This window comes from Phoxinus phoxinus (genome assembly GCF_949152265.1).
Source record: "Phoxinus phoxinus genome assembly, chromosome: 11".
Classification (NCBI taxonomy): Eukaryota; Metazoa; Chordata; class Actinopteri; order Cypriniformes; family Leuciscidae; genus Phoxinus; species Phoxinus phoxinus.
In genome coordinates, this window is record NC_136886.1 from 552,501 (window position 1) to 571,669 (window position 19,169).

The 19,169-nt window shown below is 44.1% G+C and overlaps 2 protein-coding genes and 1 long non-coding RNA gene across 3 annotated transcripts in view; 2 read left to right on the forward strand and 1 right to left on the reverse strand.

Annotated features, from left to right (window-relative positions):
- Positions 1 to 3,886, reverse strand: part of ccndbp1 (cyclin D-type binding-protein 1) — a 13,576-nt gene extending 9,690 nt beyond the window's left edge. The window contains exons 1-5 of the mRNA XM_079628256.1: positions 3,402 to 3,886; positions 2,274 to 2,333; positions 2,121 to 2,194; positions 1,859 to 1,940; positions 1,333 to 1,429 (exon numbers count right to left, since the gene is read on the reverse strand). Of these exons, the coding sequence (XP_079484382.1) occupies positions 1,333 to 1,429; positions 1,859 to 1,940; positions 2,121 to 2,194; positions 2,274 to 2,333; positions 3,402 to 3,489 (401 nt within the window). The 5' untranslated portion in view covers positions 3,490 to 3,886. The remainder of the gene's footprint in view (positions 1 to 1,332; positions 1,430 to 1,858; positions 1,941 to 2,120; positions 2,195 to 2,273; positions 2,334 to 3,401) is intronic.
- Positions 3,887 to 6,338: 2,452 nt separating this feature from the next.
- On the forward strand, positions 6,339 to 18,472 carry pck1 (phosphoenolpyruvate carboxykinase 1 (soluble)). Its single transcript, XM_079628257.1, has 9 exons — positions 6,339 to 6,427; positions 7,444 to 7,681; positions 12,412 to 12,596; positions 13,862 to 14,065; positions 14,230 to 14,417; positions 15,055 to 15,217; positions 16,495 to 16,719; positions 16,872 to 17,099; positions 17,242 to 18,472. Exons 2-9 carry the CDS (start codon positions 7,458 to 7,460, stop codon positions 17,691 to 17,693), a joined length of 1,869 nt encoding a protein of 622 aa, XP_079484383.1. The 5' UTR covers positions 6,339 to 6,427; positions 7,444 to 7,457; the 3' UTR covers positions 17,694 to 18,472.
- LOC307006840 lies at positions 15,233 to 16,325 on the forward strand. Its single transcript, XR_013799525.1, has 3 exons — positions 15,233 to 15,336; positions 15,538 to 15,761; positions 15,997 to 16,325. It is a non-coding gene; the product is annotated as an uncharacterized lncRNA (long non-coding RNA).
- Positions 18,473 to 19,169: the final 697 nt, after the last annotated feature.

Consider the following 19,169-nt stretch of genomic DNA (forward strand, 5'->3'; position numbering starts at 1 on the left):
AGGTGTAGTCAGGTGTGGTCAGGTGTGATCAGGAGTGGTCAAGTGTAGTCAGGAGTGGTCAGGTGTGGTCAGGTAGGGTCAGGTGTGATCAGGAGTGGTCAGGTGTAGTCAGGAGTGGTCAGGTAGGGTCAGGAGTGGTCAGGTAGGGTCAGGAGTGGTCAGGTAGGGTCAGGTGTGGTCAGGTAGGGTCAGGTGTGGTCAGGTAGGGTCAGGAGTGGTCAGGTAGGGTCAGGAGTGGTCAGGTAGGGTCAGGAGTGGTCAGGTAGGGTCAGGTGTGGTCAGGTAGGGTCAGGAGTGGTCAGGTGTGGGCAGGTGTGGTCAGGAGTGGTCAGGTGTGGTCAGGTAGGGTCAGGTGTGGTCAGGAGTGGTCAGGTAGGGTCAGGAGTGGTCAGGTAGGGTCAGGTGTGGTCAGGTAGGGTCAGGTGTGGTCAGATAGGGTCAGGTGTGGTCAGATAGGGTCAGGTGTGGGCAGGTGTGATCAGGTGTAGTCAGGTGTGGTCAGGTAGGGTCAGGAGTGGTCAGGTAGGGTCAGGAGTGGTCAGGTAGGGTCAGGAGTGGTCAGGTGTGGTCAGGAGTGGTCAGGTAGGGTCAGGAGTGGTCAGGTGTAGTCAGGTGTGGTCAGGTAGGGTCAGGAGTGGTCAGGTAGGGTCAGGAGTGGTCAGGTAGGGTCAGGAGTGGTCAGGTGTAGTCAGGTGTGGTCAGGTAGGGTCAGGTGTGGTCAGGTAGGGTCAGGAGTGGTCAGGTGTGGTCAGGAGTAGTCAGGAGTGGTCAAGTAGGGTCAGGTGTGGTCAGGTAGGGTCAGGAGTGGTCAGGTAGGGTCAGGAGTGGTCAGGTGTGATCAGGTGTAGTCAGGTGTGGTCAGGTAGGGTCAGGAGTGGTCAAGTAGGGTCAGGTGTGGTCAGGTAGGGTCAGGAGTGGTCAGGTAGGGTCAGGAGTGGTCAGGTAGGGTCAGGTGTGGTCAGGTAGGGTCAGGTGTGGTCAGGTAGGGTCAGGTGTGGTCAGGTAGGGTCAGGAGTGGTCAAGTAGGGTCAGGTGTGGTCAGGTAGGGTCAGGAGTGGTCAAGTAGGGTCAGGTGTGGTCAGGTAGGGTCAGGAGTGGTCAGGTAGGGTCAGGTGTGGTCAGGTAGGGTCAGGAGTGGTCAGGTAGGGTCAGGTGTGGTCAGGAGTGGTCAGGTGTGGTCAGGTAGGGTCAGGTGTGGTCAGGTAGGGTCAGGAGTGGTCAGGTGTGGTCAGGTAGGGTCAGGTGTGGTCAGGAGTGGTCAGGTAGGGTCAGGAGTGGTCAGGTGTGGTCAGGTGTGGTCAGGAGTGGTCAGGTGTGGTCAGGTAGGGTCACCTGTGCACAGGAGAGGAGAGAATGACCTCCATCAGCTGAAGGAGTTCGTCCAGCACCTCCACCGTCGCGTCTCGCACCGCCTTCCTCAGCGTCACTCCTAAAGCAAACATCAAGCGCAGCGTCAGTTCTGTTCTGTTTACCGTAAGGAGGTTATTGCTGCTCTTATCCATGCTAGGCCGCTCAGAACAGAACCATACCGCTAATCCAAACTGTCAATCGTGTTTGACAATAGTGGTCTTAACATAAAGGACTTTCAAGTCAAGTCAAAGTTTATTTATATAGCACAACAAAGCTTCATAAAACAAGAACACGTCGGATATGGAGAAGAGACATGTAGAAAATTAAAACAGACAACATTCCTAGAATACATAAAAAAACATGGCAAAAATTACTTATTATTTTTAAAAAGTGAGGAAAAGTAGGTTTTCAGCTGTGAGGTCAGGTGCAGATCTGACCTTTCACCTTATCTGGGTCCTTGCTGAGGTCATGATAGGTTATAATGCTGTGGTATTAGTGGTATAGTTACCCTGGCTCTTTGGTAACCAGAAGTAAACGGTGGACAAGGTCAACACACTCTTCTGGACACATTCAGCAATTCCTGCACAGTCCTGGAGTGAGACACAGAGCAACACTATTACAGGCCACAGCACTGGGTGACAGACAGCTGTCAAAGAGGGTCAAAGGTCAGTCTGATGCTCTGGAGAGGGTCAAAGGTCAGTCTGATGCTCTGAAGAGGGTCAAAGGTCAGTCTGATACTCTGAAGAGGGTCAAAGGTCAGTCTGACGCACCTCCTCTGACGGCGGCTTCGAGAAGATTAAACTGAGTTTTGTTGCTTCTTGAGACGTTGCTTTTACAGCATCATCTGTGAAAAGAGAAGAACACGAGTCAAGTCCCTGCGCAGATCAATAATATTCATATTCATATTAAGATCGTCACCGAACTCAGAATCTCCCAGAAGTTTGACAAGCTGAACGTCCCGCTGGATTCATTCGACTCTCCATCTGAAAACATCAAGAGTGTTATAATAAACACTGAGTTTCACACATTATAGTCCATCAGTGTGTGTGTGTGAGAGAAAGTCTGTGAGAGAGAGTGTGTGTGTGTGTGTGTGTGTGTGTAAGAGAGAGATAGAGAGAGAGTGTGTGTGTGTGTGTGTAAGAGAGAGAGAGAGTGTGTGTATGTGTGTGTAAGAGAGAGAGAGAGAGAGAGAGTGTGTATGTGTGTAAGAGAGAGAGATAGAGAGAGAGTGTGTGTGTGTGTGTAAGTAAGAGAGAGAAAGTGTGTGTGAGAGAGAAAGTGTGTGTGTCTGTAAGAGAGAGAGAGAGAGATAGTATGTGTGTGTAAGAGAGAGAAAGTGTGTGTGTGTGAGAGAGAGAGAGAGTGTGTGTGTGTGTGTAAGAGAGAGAAAGTGTGTGTGTGAGAGAGAGAGAGAGTGTGTATGTGTGTGTAAGAGAGAGAGATAGAGAGAGTGTGTATGTGTGTGTAAGAGAGAAAGTGTGTGTGAGAGAGAGTATGTGTGTCTGTAAGAGAGAGAGAGAGTGAGTGTGTGTGTGTAAGAGAGAGAAAGTGTGTGTGTGTGTGTGTGTCTGTAAGAGAGAGAGAGATAGTATGTGTGTGTGTAAGAGAGAGAAAGTGTGTGTGTGAGAGAGAGAGAGAGAGAGTGTGTATGTGTGTGTAAGAGAGAGAGATAGAGAGAGTGTGTATGTGTGTGTGTGTGTAAGAGAGAAAGTGTGTGTGAGAGAGAGTGTGTGTGTCTGTAAGAGAGAGAGAGAGAGAGAGAGAGAGAGAGAGTGAGTGAGTGAGTGTGTGTGTGTAAGAGAGAGAAAGTGTGTGAGAGAGAGAGTGAGTGTGTGTGTGTAAGAGAGAGAAAGTGTGTGAGAGAGAGAGTGAGAGTGTGTGTGTGTGTAAGAGAGAGAGTGAGAGTGTGTGTGTGTGTGTGTCTTTAATATATTGTTTATATCGGACTGTCATCGCGCCGAACACACAGTTACCCGTTAGCCGTTAGCCGTTACACAACACAGCTAATGTTAGCGTCTGTGGTGAAATAAAGAGTCAGGTTGTCCTCATACCTCTCACGCGATCTCTGCTGCATCTCACCGAGTTACTGAGGTTCCGCAACGGCAGAAGAACATCAGATCGGGAGTTATCGGCACTCATGACCCGGTTCGCTTCGGGCACTCGAGCCGTGGAACGAATGTCAAGCGGAACTAAGATTGTGTGATGATGATCGCGCCGGAATGAGTCTGTGGTTGCACATACTTTAGCCGCTTGTTTAAAATATTTAGAGCTTTTTAAAATATTAATAAAAGTGTGTAATAAAAGTTAATAAACGATCACGTTTTAGAGCCTCGTGAAACAGCTACAGTCAATGCTTAAATATTACTTTTTGTGTTTAAATTTGAATATGAGATTGTTTTAAATACTAACAAATAAAATAATATATTCACTAAAGCCACTCCACTCATTCGCGTGCAGGAGTGGTTCGGACGGCAGGTGGCGCTCGCCGGCAGAGGAACGAGCCGGTATCTGAGAATGATGGTCCGTTCACTGCAATGAAGTCCATGGCATCAATGTGGTCATTTAAAAAAAAATGAAAAACCATTCCGTTTTGGCAAACCATGCCAAAATATGATTATAAATATCATCCAGTCACATGGTTTATAATAAAGTTCTGTGCATTATTATATGATATCATCGCTGTAGTATTTCTCAAAGTTCAAGTGACTTGATCTGATGACTAAACTGATGAATTTGAGATATTTTCCTGCTTTTAAATGATCTACTGTGTCAAAAAAAATGTTGCTGGAAACGCTGTTTTTTGTGAACGATTCATGTGTCCATAAGCTGTAAATGATTCCACATCATAACTGCTGGTAAACAAGATATCAAAACAAATGCTTACAGTGTAGTTGCAACATGATTATGTGTGTTCAGAGGCCGACACGTACTGGGTTCAGTCGCAGAGCGCTGGTGATCGAGCCGCTTATATGATGATGAACATGAAGAGCTCAAAGAGCATCCAGCATCGCAGTCACACACACCTGACAAGGTTATATGTGAGGTGTGTGTGTGTGTGTGTGTGTGTGTGTGTGTTCATTCACAAGTGTTTTACATCGCTTATCTGCTCTTCCCGAGTCACTGGTGTCAGAACTGCACATCTCCGCAGGAACTGTTATTTTCAACCGCGTTTATCAACTTATCTCTCCAGTGTATTAAAAACAGTTTTCAAAAAATTGTGTGAGAAAAACAAAAAAAGTGACGAAATAAAATATTTAAAAATATTTGATTAAATATTTGAAATAAAATGTTCCCAACTTTTGGGAAGCAAATAAAACTAAAAAAAGCCCATGCAAAAGAAACTACATATAATGAGTTGAGTTCCTCACACTGACATGTAGAAATCAGGGCCTAATAACAGCGCCATAAACAGATTCGAGTATTAATCGGAGTCGGCGAGTCAAAGTTTTTATGAATTCTAACAACGCATGAGCGCTGCATCCTCACCAGTTTTTGACCATTAAATATTCAAGCGCAAGAAGAGTGTTTTGTGTGTGCTAATGTGAAGTGCAAGAATACTAAACTGATTGCACATCTTTCACACATTCACACGCAATTGAGTCAAAAAATAGTATCTTGCATAAAAAAAGTTGCGACTGTGAATGCATGTCATCCGTGTATTAGCGGCTCATATTCCTCTGTGTTTATAATAATCACACAACAAAGGAATAATCACTCCTCAATGAATAACTCTTGGAACTTTAATTAGGATTAATTAATAGATGTGTAATTTACAGTGAACAAAATGCAGTGTTATTTTACATTTGTTCACTTTATTAAATTTCTGTCCTGCCGTTAAATACTTAAAAAACTTTTTATTTAATTTGTATCTTTGTAATATTGTATTTATTTGTGCTTTTGCTTGTAATTTGATTATTTGTTCCTACTTCATTGCTGACTCTTCACTTGTCTTTAATAATGTTTTAAATATTAGTTTAGCCGTGGAGTCGGAAATTGGAATATAGAGAATTATGGATTTTCACTGGTATCCACAATGTTGGTGTCATACTCATAACTACATGTTTTTGCAACAGTTTTATGGCCAGTAATAAATATATGAATGAGTACAGTGCATGAGGTACAGCTGATGATCTGAGGAGATAAACAGAATATGAGAATATGATTGATAACTGAAGTCACGAGCGGTTGTATAACATGCAGATGTTCATCGATCAGATTATCAGATGTGTTAAAGTCGTCCGGCTCTTATCTTTCTGTGTTCTGCTGTGTGTGTCTCCAGAACACGTCTTCAGATAACCCACACACACACACACACACACACACACACACACACACACACACACACACACACACACACACACACACACACACACACACACACACACGCACACACACACACACACACACACACACACACACACACACACACACACACACACTCATCTGTCCTGTTCTATCCGGAGAGTTTGTTTTTCTCCATATATATCTTATTTTTCATGGCGAGCTGATGTCCAATTCCAGTTATGCGTAAAATATAGGCAACTTACACTTATTCTTCATGCTTGGGAACTTTATCTGTTAAGGTTCTCTCAGTTCTTCCAGTAACACTGAAATAAATCAAGCTTTTGCTCTAGTGCTTCATACACTCCGTTCACTTCACGTCCTGCAGATGAAGAACATCTTTACTCATTTACAGAAATCAAATGTTCAAAGTGATGAAAGTCATTTCGCAGAAAGTGCTGAGTGCGCGCGCGGACGAGCCTCCAGCTCACCGACCAATCAGCGCGCGAGCTGCACGTGACGTCACTCCCCCCCCGTGACGTCGCATGTTCAGCTGTTGCATCACGTCGGAACGGGTCAAAGGTCGATGTGGGCTCCAGTCCGATCAGGTATTTTCCCAAACGAACTGAGAAATGATTCAATGATTAACTGAAGCCACGACATGCGTTCGTTCGGTGTGTGTGTGTGTGTGTGTGTTGTATATAAGACTGACTGTCACACACAGAGCAGAACTGATGACCCTCCTCATCCTCACTGACTGACGAAGAGCTGCTGATTTACTTCTACAACACTTAAGGTAAACTTGCTCAACTTTCATAACTTTCATAATGTGCAGTGGAGGAGATTGTTTTATTCCACGTGGTCAAGAATAATATTTAAGTGCAGGTGTTGCAAACCGGGCATTTGAATATCATCTCATAATCTATGAGTCAAAAAAGCCAAACTTGTAAATGTTGTTTTATGGTTGCTAGGGGGCCCTAAGTGGTTGCCAGGGCACAGCTATGAAGTTATTAAAATCTTTAGTAATGCCTTTAGTACGGACTTAGTTATTAATAAATACATATTTATATATTATAATATATAACAATATTAGTTATTAATCTGTTGAATTACATTTGATTAAACAATAAACATGTTAACTATTACATTATTAAAAAGTAAATAATGCATTTAACAGTACATCAAAGTTCCAATGATTAAATTATGAAAACTATATTTCTTAATGTTCAAAAATGTGCAGCTTTTTAAAAACGTTATGTGGGAATATTTTATTGTTATCTTCAAACATTATGGAACATTACTTTTGAATGTTTTCTGATTACAGTACATTACTGAAGGAAGCAGAATAAAATATAATACTGTTAAATAGAAATTAATTGTATAATATTAATGTTTCATTGTATAAATTGGGGTTTATAACTGATATAGATATGATGATGATGTGTGTGTGTGTGTGTGTAACTTGCAAAGTTATTATAGTTTTGCATTTTTAAATTTTGCATTTTTGTTGTGTTTTATTATAATATCGGTTTCAATTGTGCTTTAAATCTCAGTTTAGGTTTAGTTAGTTTCATTAATGGTTATGTTAGTGTTAGTTTTAGTTTAGACAGACATCTTAATAATACAAATAAAAGAATAGTTTCAGAATAGAACAAAGAACCAAATTAATACAACTTAACAGTAAAAAGTATGAAAAATTCAGATTTTCCACCACAATAAAGAGCTGATTAATTATGAAAAGGATGATTGTTCCTGTATGATGAGTCTGTGAGTGTTTCGAGCACCAGTGTGAGTTTAGTGTGTGTGTCGCAGGACCCGTGCTCACCATGCCTCCTCAGCTGCAGTCCCAGAACCGGGCCGTGTCTCGAGTCCTGCAGGACGTCCCGGCGGACCTGAGTCCAGCGCTGCGCGAGTTCCTGGAGAACAGCGTGAGTCTCTGCCAGCCGGACTCGCTGCACATCTGTGACGGGTCCGACGAGGAGAACCGGGCCGTGCTGAGTCTGCTGGAGGAACAGGGCGTCATCACACAACTACACAAGTACAACAACTGGTACGGGCCGTCCTCTCTCTGACACACACACACACACACACACACTCATCAGTGGAGAGATGAAACACTCTGGGGCTCTAAAAAAAAAAAAAAAAATGGAGAAAAAAAATCTGTTTTGGTATGAAAAAAATGGTACGAAACTTGGTAAAGGTTTTGGCACTTGCTGTGTACACACACACACACACACACACACACACACACACAAAAGCCATGGACATGATCTGAACAGGTTAATGGTCCTGTAAACAATTGTCACACGTGTGCTCCTCACGGCCAATGAGCGCACTGGAAATGAACGGGGGGGAGAGTTTCCTCTAGTGGAGGCGTTTGGTACTGCAGCCACACACACACACACACACACACACACACACACTCACACACACACACACTCACTGGAAGATCATTTACTGAGATATCACACTCACATCTGGGACACAACTTGTTTAGATTTATGGCTTTAATTTTCTTATAGTTTTAAAGTAAAACATGTCTTTGAAAATATTTCTAATATTTTATAAAAATTTAAAATAGTATATTTACAAATTTTTCATAACAATAAATGTAAACTTTTTTTAAAAACTTTTTTCACTTCAGCAATAATCTGCCGAGTGTCGTGTGTGAGAAGAGTGTCGTGAAACTTCAGTCTGTGCTTTAAAGCGTTAAGTTGGAAATATTGTGAATAAATGGATTTTAAATAGTGTAAACATAATTTAGTGCCATAAAATCCACTAAAAACACAAAATATATATAAAAAAAACATTATCGAACTAAAATATAGTACATTAATTTAATTGAAATATTTAGTTTGATTGACATGTGAAGAGCAGCAGAGGGTTACACACACAAGATCTGATTAGAAACAGCCTTTTGTCAGTGTTCCGGTGTGTGTGAGTGTAGATATCAGGATCAGGAGTGTTCCGGTGTGTGTGAGTGTAGATATCAGGATCAGGAGTGTTCCGGTGTGTGTGTGTGAGTGTAGATATCAGGATCAGGAGTGTTCCGGTGTGTGTGAGTGTAGATATCAGGATCAGGAGTGTTCCGGTGTGTGTGAGTGTAGATATCAGGATCAGGAGTGTTCCGGTGTGTGTGAGTGTAGATATCAGGATCAGGAGTGTTCCGGTGTGTGTGAGTGCAGATATCAGGATCAGGAGTGTTCCGGTGTGTGTGAGTGTAGATATCAGGATCAGGAGTGTTCCGGTGTGTGTGAGTGCAGATATCAGGATCAGGAGTGTTCCGGTGTGTGTGAGTGCAGATATCAGGATCAGGAGTGTTCCGGTGTGTGTGAGTGTAGATATCAGGATCAGGAGTGTTCCGGTGTGTGTGAGTGTAGATATCAGGATCAGGAGTGTTCCCGGTGTGTGTGAGTGTAGATATCAGGATCAGGAGTGTTCCGGTGTGTGTGAGTGTAGATATCAGGATCAGGAGTGTTCCGGTGTGTGTGAGTGTAGATATCAGGATCAGGAGTGTTCCGGTGTGTGTGAGTGTAGATATCAGGATCAGGAGTGTTCCGGTGTGTGTGAGTGTAGATATCAGGATCAGGAGTGTTCCGGTGTGTGTGTGAGTGTAGATATCAGGATCAGGAGTGTTCCGGTGTGTGTGAGTGTAGATATCAGGATCAGGAGTGTTCCGGTGTGTGTGAGTGTAGATATCAGGATCAGGAGTGTTCCGGTGTGTGTGAGTGTAGATATCAGGATCAGGAGTGTTCCCGGTGTGTGTGAGTGTAGATATCAGGATCAGGAGTGTTCCGGTGTGTGTGAGTGTAGATATCAGGATCAGGAGTGTTCCCGGTGTGTGTGAGTGTAGATATCAGGATCAGGAGTGTTCCGGTGTGTGTGAGTGTAGATATCAGGATCAGGAGTGTTCCGGTGTGTGTGAGTGTAGATATCAGGATCAGGAGTGTTCCGGTGTGTGTGAGTGTAGATATCAGGATCAGGAGTGTTCCGGTGTGTGTGAGTGTAGATATCAGGATCAGGAGTGTTCCGGTGTGTGTGAGTGTAGATATCAGGATCAGGAGTGTTCCGGTGTGTGTGAGTGTAGATATCAGGATCAGGAGTGTTCCGGTGTGTGTGTGAGTGTAGATATCAGGATCAGGAGTGTTCCCGGTGTGTGTGAGTGTAGATATCAGGATCAGGAGTGTTCCCGGTGTGTGTGAGTGTAGATATCAGGATCAGGAGTGTTCCGGTGTGTGTGAGTGTAGATATCAGGATCAGGAGTGTTCCGGTGTGTGTGTGAGTGTAGATATCAGGATCAGGAGTGTTCCGGTGTGTGTGAGTGTAGATATCAGGATCAGGAGTGTTCCGGTGTGTGTGAGTGTAGATATCAGGATCAGGAGTGTTCCGGTGTGTGTGAGTGTAGATATCAGGATCAGGAGTGTTCCGGTGTGTGTGAGTGTAGATATCAGGATCAGGAGTGTTCCGGTGTGTGTGAGTGTAGATATCAGGATCAGGAGTGTTCCGGTGTGTGTGTGAGTGTAGATATCAGGATCAGGAGTGTTCCGGTGTGTGTGAGTGTAGATATCAGGATCAGGAGTGTTACGGTGTGTGTGAGTGTAGATATCAGGATCAGGAGTGTTCCGGTGTGTGTGAGTGTAGATATCAGGATCAGGAGTGTTCCGGTGTGTGTGAGTGTAGATATCAGGATCAGGAGTGTTCCGGTGTGTGTGAGTGTAGATATCAGGATCAGGAGTGTTCCGGTGTGTGTGAGTGTAGATATCAGGATCAGGAGTGTCCGGTGTGTGTGAGTGTAGATATCAGGATCAGGAGTGTCCGGTGTGTGTGAGTGTAGATATCAGGATCAGGAGTGTCCGGTGTGTGTGAGTGTAGATATCAGGATCAGGAGTGTTCCGGTGTGTGTGAGTGTAGATATCAGGATCAGGAGTGTTCCGGTGTGTGTGAGTGTAGATATCAGGATCAGGAGTGTTCCGGTGTGTGTGAGTGTAGATATCAGGATCAGGAGTGTTCCGGTGTGTGTGAGTGTAGATATCAGGATCAGGAGTGTTCCGGTGTGTGTGTGTGCAGATATCAGGATCAGGAGTGTTCCGGTGTGTGTGAGTGCAGATATCAGGATCAGGAGTGTTCCGGTGTGTGTGAGTGTAGATATCAGGATCAGGAGTGTCCGGTGTGTGTGAGTGTAGATATCAGGATCAGGAGTGTTCCGGTGTGTGTGAGTGTAGATATCAGGATCAGGAGTGTTCCGGTGTGTGTGAGTGTAGATATCAGGATCAGGAGTGTCCGGTGTGTGTGTGTGAGTGCAGATATCAGGATCAGGAGTGTTCCGGTGTGTGTGAGTGTAGATATCAGGATCAGGAGTGTTCCGGTGTGTGTGAGTGCAGATATCAGGATCAGGAGTGTCCGGTGTGTGTGTGTGAGTGTAGATATCAGGATCAGGAGTGTTCCGGTGTGTGTGAGTGTAGATATCAGGATCAGGAGTGTTCCGGTGTGTGTGAGTGCAGATATCAGGATCAGGAGTGTTCCGGTGTGTGTGAGTGTAGATATCAGGATCAGGAGTGTTCCGGTGTGTGTGAGTGCAGATATCAGGATCAGGAGTGTTCCGGTGTGTGTGTGTGAGTGTAGATATCAGGATCAGGAGTGTTCTGGTGTGTGTGAGTGCAGATATCAGGATCAGGAGTGTTCCGGTGTGTGTGAGTGCAGATATCAGGATCAGGAGTGTTCCGGTGTGTGTGTGAGTGTAGATATCAGGATCAGGAGTGTTCCGGTGTGTGTGAGTGCAGATATCAGGATCAGGAGTGTTCCGGTGTGTGTGAGTGCAGATATCAGGATCAGGAGTGTTCCGGTGTGTGTGAGTGTAGATATCAGGATCAGGAGTGTTCCGGTGTGTGTGAGTGCAGATATCAGGATCAGGAGTGTTCCGGTGTGTGTGTGTGAGTGTAGATATCAGGATCAGGAGTGTTCTGGTGTGTGTGAGTGCAGATATCAGGATCAGGAGTGTTCCGGTGTGTGTGAGTGCAGATATCAGGATCAGGAGTGTTCCGGTGTGTGTGAGTGCAGATATCAGGATCAGGAGTGTTCCGGTGTGTGTGAGTGCAGATATCAGGATCAGGAGTGTTCCGGTGTGTGTGAGTGCAGATATCAGGATCAGGAGTGTTCCGGTGTGTGTGAGTGTAGATATCAGGATCAGGAGTGTTCCGGTGTGTGTGTGAGTGTAGATATCAGGATCAGGAGTGTTCCGGTGTGTGTGTGTGTAGATATCAGGATCAGGAGTGTTCCGGTGTGTGTGTGAGTGTAGATATCAGGATCAGGAGTGTTCCGGTGTGTGTGAGTGTAGATATCAGGATCAGGAGTGTTCCGGTGTGTGTGTGTGTAGATATCAGGATCAGGAGTGTTCCGGTGTGTGTGTGAGTGTAGATATCAGGATCAGGAGTGTTCCGGTGTGTGTGAGTGTAGATATCAGGATCAGGAGTGTTCCGGTGTGTGTGTGTGTAGATATCAGGATCAGGAGTGTTCCGGTGTGTGTGTGAGTGTAGATATCAGGATCAGGAGTGTTCCGGTGTGTGTGAGTGTAGATATCAGGATCAGGAGTGTTCCGGTGTGTGTGAGTGTAGATATCAGGATCAGGAGTGTTCCGGTGTGTGTGTGAGTGTAGATATCAGGATCAGGAGTGTTCCGGTGTGTGTGTGTGTAGATATCAGGATCAGGAGTGTTCCGGTGTGTGTGAGTGCAGATATCAGGATCAGGAGTGTTCCGGTGTTTGAGTGTGTCTGTGTTCCTCAGCTGGCTGGCGCGCACAGACCCGCGAGACGTGGCCCGAGTCGAGAGTAAGACGGTGATCGTGACGCCGGAGCGACGAGACACGGTTCCTTCACCTCGAGGAGGCGGCGTCAGTGAACTCGGCCGGTGGATGTCCCCCGAGGAATGGGACAAAGCCATGAACCTGCGCTTCCCCGGCTGCATGAAAGGTACACCGCGTCCAGGAGCCTTAAAGTCCGTCTGCAGGCGATCATTATATCCCTTAAAACTCATCTTTGACACCAACAGGACATATTTAAATGTTTAAAATCTAACTCGACACCCTTGCCTCATTTAGTATGCGCGGTTCTATGAATATGCAAATGAGCCCCGCCTCCACTCACTCACTCACTCAGAGATCCACTGGTGGACGATCACACGTTGATCTGATTGGTCACGGTAGTGTGTGACGTCAGAAACACCAGCGATTTCAAACCGTGTTTTTGAGACTGTCTTTGGTTCACTGCAGTTTTAAGCAGAAAACGTTAACAAACATTTCCATACAATGTAACGATCACGTAACGTTTTAAGAATGATACAGTGTTTTACGTTCCCGCAACGTTTTTGAATGATACAGTGTGACGTTCCCGTAACGTTTGGACAACGATACAATGTAACGTTTGCATAACGTTTGAAGAATGATACAGTGTAACGTTTGAAGAATGATACAGTGTAACGTTTGAAGAATGATACAGTGTAACGTTTGAAGAATGATACAGCGTAACGTTTGAAGAATGATACAGTGTAACGTTTGAAGAATGATACAGTGTAACGTTTGAAGAATGATACAGCGTAACGTTTGAAGAATGATACAGTGTAACGTTTGAAGAATGATACAGTGTAACGTTTGAAGAATGATACAGTGTAACGTTTGAAGAATGATACAGTGTAACGTTTGAAGAATGATACAGTGTAACGTTTGAAGAATGATACAGTGTAACGTTTGAAGAATGATACAGCGTAACGTTTGATGAATGATACAGTGTAACGTTTGATGAATGATACAGTGTAACGTTTGCGTAACGTTTGAAGAATGATACAGTGTAACGTTTGAAGAATGATACAGTGTAACGTTTGATGAATGATACAGTGTAACGTTTGCGTAACGTTTGAAGAATGATACAGTGTAACGTTTGAAGAATGATACAGTGTAACGTTTGAAGAATGATACAGTGTAACGTTTGATGAATGATACAGTGTAACGTTTGCGTAACGTTTGAAGAATGATACAGTGTAACGTTTGATGAATGATACAGTGTAACGTTTGAAGAATGATACAGTGTAACGTTTGATGAATGATACAGTGTAACGTTTGCGTAACGTTTGAAGAATGATACAGTGTAACGTTTGAAGAATGATACAGTGTAACGTTTGATGAATGATACAGTGTAACGTTCCGGTAACGTTTGAAGACTGACTCAGTGTACGTCCTCAGGTCGTGTGATGTACATGATCCCGTTCAGCATGGGTCCGGTCGGGTCTCCGCTCTCGAAGATCGGTGTGGAGCTGACCGACTCCCCGTATGTTGTGGCCAGCATGAGGATCATGACCCGCGTGGGGAAGGTCGTTCTGGACGCGCTCGGGAACGGGGAGTTCGTGAGATGCCTTCACTCCGTCGGATGCCCACTTCCCCTCAAGAGTGAGTACTAGTGAGATCCAGGAATCTCTCTCTCTCTCTCTCTCTCTCTCTCTCTCTCTCTCTCTCTCTCTCTCTCTCTGTCTATTGTAGAAATACCATAAATAATAATAATAATAATGAACAAAAGATTTAGTTTTCCATCTCTGTGTGTGTGTGTGTGTCAGAGCCGCTGGTGAATAACTGGCCCTGTAACCCGGAGCTCACGCTGATCGCCCACATCCCGGAGCAGAGGAGCATCGTGTCGTTCGGCAGTGGCTACGGCGGGAACTCTCTGCTGGGGAAGAAGTGTTTCGCTCTCCGCATCGCGTCGCGCATCGCTAAAGAGGAGGGCTGGCTGGCCGAACACATGCTGGTCAGTCCAACAGATCGACCGCACACTCCACTACAGTCACTCGCAGATATCAGTGGACATATCACTGACCGGACACACACCTTCCAAGGAAACTTCTATAGTTCACTTTATTTTAATGTCTTATCCACCTTATTTTTTAAAAGGTTATTTGCTTTTAGGCTTTTTTTTGTGAATGTGCAAGACTTCTAATATCTAACTAAAGTAATTATAACAGAATTACTATATGATTATAAAATTAAAAATTATATAATTTAAATTATACATTTAAATGAAGTTTGCAATATCAAGCTCCATATATGTGTTTTTTATTAAATATATTGAATAAAAACAACATTTTAATACATGTAAATAAATTAATAAAGTTTGCAATATCGAGCATATATATGTATTTCTTGCAAAAACAGATGAATTAGTTTTTTTAATGTTCTTTGATTATAACCTCTGTCACTGTGTATAAAGGTGTAATAAAATGTTAAAACAGCAACTAAATTAATTCACATTTAATGCAAAATAGACTTATATCTTATAGGCAAATATCTGCATATAAGATTGACAGCTCCATCAAACACTCACATTCACAGATGATACGATCACTGATTCTGTTAAACGAGTGACATGAGTGTGTGTGTTCCTGCAGATCCTGGGCATCACGAACCCGGCGGGACAGAAGAAGTATTTTGCGGCGGCGTTCCCGAGCGCTTGTGGGAAAACTAACCTGGCCATGCTGAAGCCGTCTCTGCCGGGCTGGAAGGTGGAGTGTGTGGGAGACGACATCGCCTGGATGAAGTTCGACAGCGCAGGTGCGTTTAGTGTGTGTGTGTGTGTGTGTGTGTGTGTGTGTGTGTGTGTGTGTGTGTGTGTGTGTGTGTGTGTGTGTGTGTGGGAGACGACATCGCCTGGATGAAGTTCGACAGCGCAGGTGCGTTTAGTGTGTGTGTGTGTGTGTGTGTGTGTGTGTGTGTGTGTGTGTGTGTGTGTGTGTGTGTGTGTGTGTGTGTGTGTGTGTGGAGACGACATCGCCTGGATGAAGTTCGACAGCGCAGGTGCGTTTAGTGTGTGTGTGTGTGTGTGTGTGTGTGTGTGGGAGACGACATCGCCTGGATGAAGTTCGACAGCGCAGGTGCGTTTAGTGTTCAGTGTGTGTGTGTGTGTGTGTGTGTGTGTGTGTGAGTGAGTGTGTGTGTGTGGGAGACGACATCGCCTGGATGAAGTTCAACAGCGCAGGTGCGTTTAGTGTTCAGTGTGTGTGTGTGTGTGTGTGTGTGTGTGTGTGTGTGTGTGTGTGTGTGTGTGTGTGTGTGTGTGTGGGAGACGACATCGCCTGGATGAAGTTCGACAGCGCAGGTGCGTTTAGTGTGTGTGTGTGTGTGTGTGGGAGACGACATCGCCTGGATGAAGTTCGACACCGCAGGTGCGTTTAGTGTTCTGTGTGTGTGTGTGTGTGTGTGGGAGACGACATCGCCTGGATGAAGTTCGACAGCGCAGGTGCGTTTAGTGTTCAGTGTGTGTGTGCGTGTGTGTGTGTGTGTGTGTGTGTGTGGGAGACGACATCGCCTGGATGAAGTTCGACAGCGCAGAGGTGCGTTTAGTGTTCAGTGTGTGTGTGTGTGTGTGTGTGTGTGTGTGTGTGTGTGTGTGAAGGTGTAAAACCGTAAGGTCCCTCCACAAAAACCCAATAGGATTTTTTCATTGGCTGTTGGGTCATTGCAGAAATGAAGCTGTGTGCCTTAAAAACATTCAAAACACACACTGACTATATGGAAGCTTGTTTCCGCCACAGAATAAAACCTTATAAAAGATAATTGCGACTTTTTATCTCATAATTGCGAGAATTGCTATTATAAAGTCAGAATTGGGAGTTATAAAGTCAATTTATCTCAATTGTGACTTTATATCTTGCAATTCTGAGATAAAAAGTCAGTATTACATTTTTTATTTTTTATTCTGTGGCGGAGACAAGCCTGTATAGACGTCAGGAAGGGTTATAACGCATCAGCTAGAGCGCATCATCATGTTCCTCACTGAGGAGAACTGCAGTGCTCGCTGTCGGCTGACGTCTTCTGTTGTCGTGTTGAAGGGAACCTCAGAGCCATCAACCCAGAGAACGGTTTCTTCGGTGTGGCTCCGGGAACCTCCACCAAAACCAACCCGAACGCCATGGACACCATCCGCCAGAACACCATCTTCACCAACGTGGCGGAGACCAGCGCCGGCGGGGTGTTCTGGGAGGGCATGGACGAGGACCTTCCCGAGGGAACCAGCCTGACGTCCTGGAAGAACCGGCCCTGGACGCCGGAGGACGGTAAGCACAATCTATTTATAAAGCACATAAATATACAGTCACTCAAACACACACACCTCTGCGCTGCGGTCTGTGAACGCTCATCAGAACGATGGTTTCGGGAAACACACACTCGCTGATCTGATGGTAACGGCGTCTCTCTCCTCTTCCAGGCGAGCCGTGCGCTCATCCCAACTCGCGCTTCTGCACGCCGGCCGGCCAGTGTCCCATCATCGACCCGCAGTGGGAGTCTCCCGAAGGCGTTCCCATCGAGGCCGTGATCTTCGGGGGGCGTCGGCCCGAGGGCGTCCCGCTGGTGTACGAGGCCTTCGATTGGTCGCATGGAGTGTTTGTGGGAGCGGCCATGAGATCCGAAGCCACGGCGGCCGCCGAACACACGGGTGAGTTAATGCACTGGCGGTATCGCTCTATAACTTTAACTAACGAGAGCTTAAAACTAGTAAGAAAGTGAATGATAAGTGATCATGTCGGAGAAAGTGGCTGAAAGTGTGGAGATAGTGAAGTGTGTGTTGCTGTGTCCAGGTAAAGTCATCATGCACGACCCGTTTGCCATGCGCCCGTTCTTCGGCTATAACTTCGGCCAGTATCTGTCCCACTGGTTGAGCATGCAGGAGCGTCCCGAGGCCAAGCTGCCCAAGATCTTCCACGTCAACTGGTTCCGCAAGAGCGCGGCGGGCCGGTTCCTGTGGCCCGGGTTCGGGGAGAACATCCGCGTGCTGGAGTGGATGTTCCGCCGGGTCAGTGGCGAGGCCGGAGCGATGCCCAGCGCCGTCGGGTTCCTGCCCGTCGACCTGAACCTCAGGGGTCTCCCGTCGGACCTGGACCTGGACCAGCTCTTCCACATCTCAGCCCAGTTCTGGACCCGCGAGGTGGAGGAGATCCGGGCGTACTTCCAGCGCGAGGTCAACCAGGACCTTCCCGCAGAGATGGAGCGACAGCTGGAGATGCTGGAGCAGAGAGTGGGGCGGCTGTGAGAAACACCAAACTCTCGGTTCACAACTTTTTTATATTTTTAGCCCTCTAATCAGTGGCTGGACCCGCCATGGAATAACAAACTAGTAAAAAAAAGTTAATTGCTACTTTTTATCTTGCAATTATGTTTTTCTCAGAAATGTAACTCATAAACTCGCAATTCTGAGGAAAAAAAGTCAGAATTTTGAGATATAAACTCGTTATTCTGATGAAAAAAGTCAGAATTTTGAGATATAAACTCGTTATTCTGAGGAAAAAAGTCAGAATTTTGAGATATAAACTCGTTATTCTGAGGAAAAAAGTCAGAATTTTGAGATATAAACTCGTTATTCTGATGAAAAAAGTCAGAATTTTGAGATATAAACTCGTTATTCTGAGGAAAAAAGTCAGAATTTTGAGATATAAACTCGTTATTCTGAGGAAAAATGCGGCATTGTAAGATATAATCGTGGAATTCTGAGGAAAAAAAGTCAGAATTGTGTGAAAACAAATGGAGAATAAGAGCTTCCTCAGATTGAGCCGCTACGTCTTCAGCTGAAGAAGATCTGATGATCTATGGAGGAAATTAAAGGATTGTTTGTTATTTAACCGTATAAATTATTAATGCAAAATGTCCAACTACATATTCATATTCAGCTGGAGGCTTTATAGCGGAACACTTTAAACTGTTTGCAACCACTTCATTTTTCTAAATGTTTTAAATTATTTTTGTATTTCTATGACTTTTGATATCTAGATCTACTTTTTATATCTAGATATTAATAATAAAGATATTTAAATGACATCTAGTGTTTGTGTTTTTTGTCACTCTGAGTTTATTGTCACTGGAGACGATGGAAATGTTGTTGCATATATAAACAAACATATACATAATACATCACATAAATACTGTACATATGCTTTGATTTACACAGAAAAACATTAAATGCAAACAGAAGCAAGACGACAGAAGAGCGTAACTGAATACTGTAATGAGAGCAATTATGATTTCTCAACTTTTTATATTTACTGTCATGTGTGAAATAATATTGGCAGACTAATGACACAATGTTTCACTGCAAATTGCAAACACAAGTGTGAATTCATCAGCAGATAATAACTGATGATAATAACTGATGATAATAACTAATGATAATAACTGATGATAATAACTAATAATAACTGATGATAATAATTGATGAAAATAACTGATGATAATAACTTATGATAATAACTAATAATAACTGATGATAATAACTAATAATAACTGATGATAATAACTGATGATAATAACTAATAATAACTGATGATAATAACTAATAATAACTGATGATAATAATTGATGAAAATAACTGATGATAATAACTTATGATAATAACTAATAATAACTGATGATAATAACTAATAATAACTGATGATAATAACTGATGATAATAACTGATGATAATGATGATAATAATTGATGAAAATAACTGATGATAATAACTTATGATAATAAC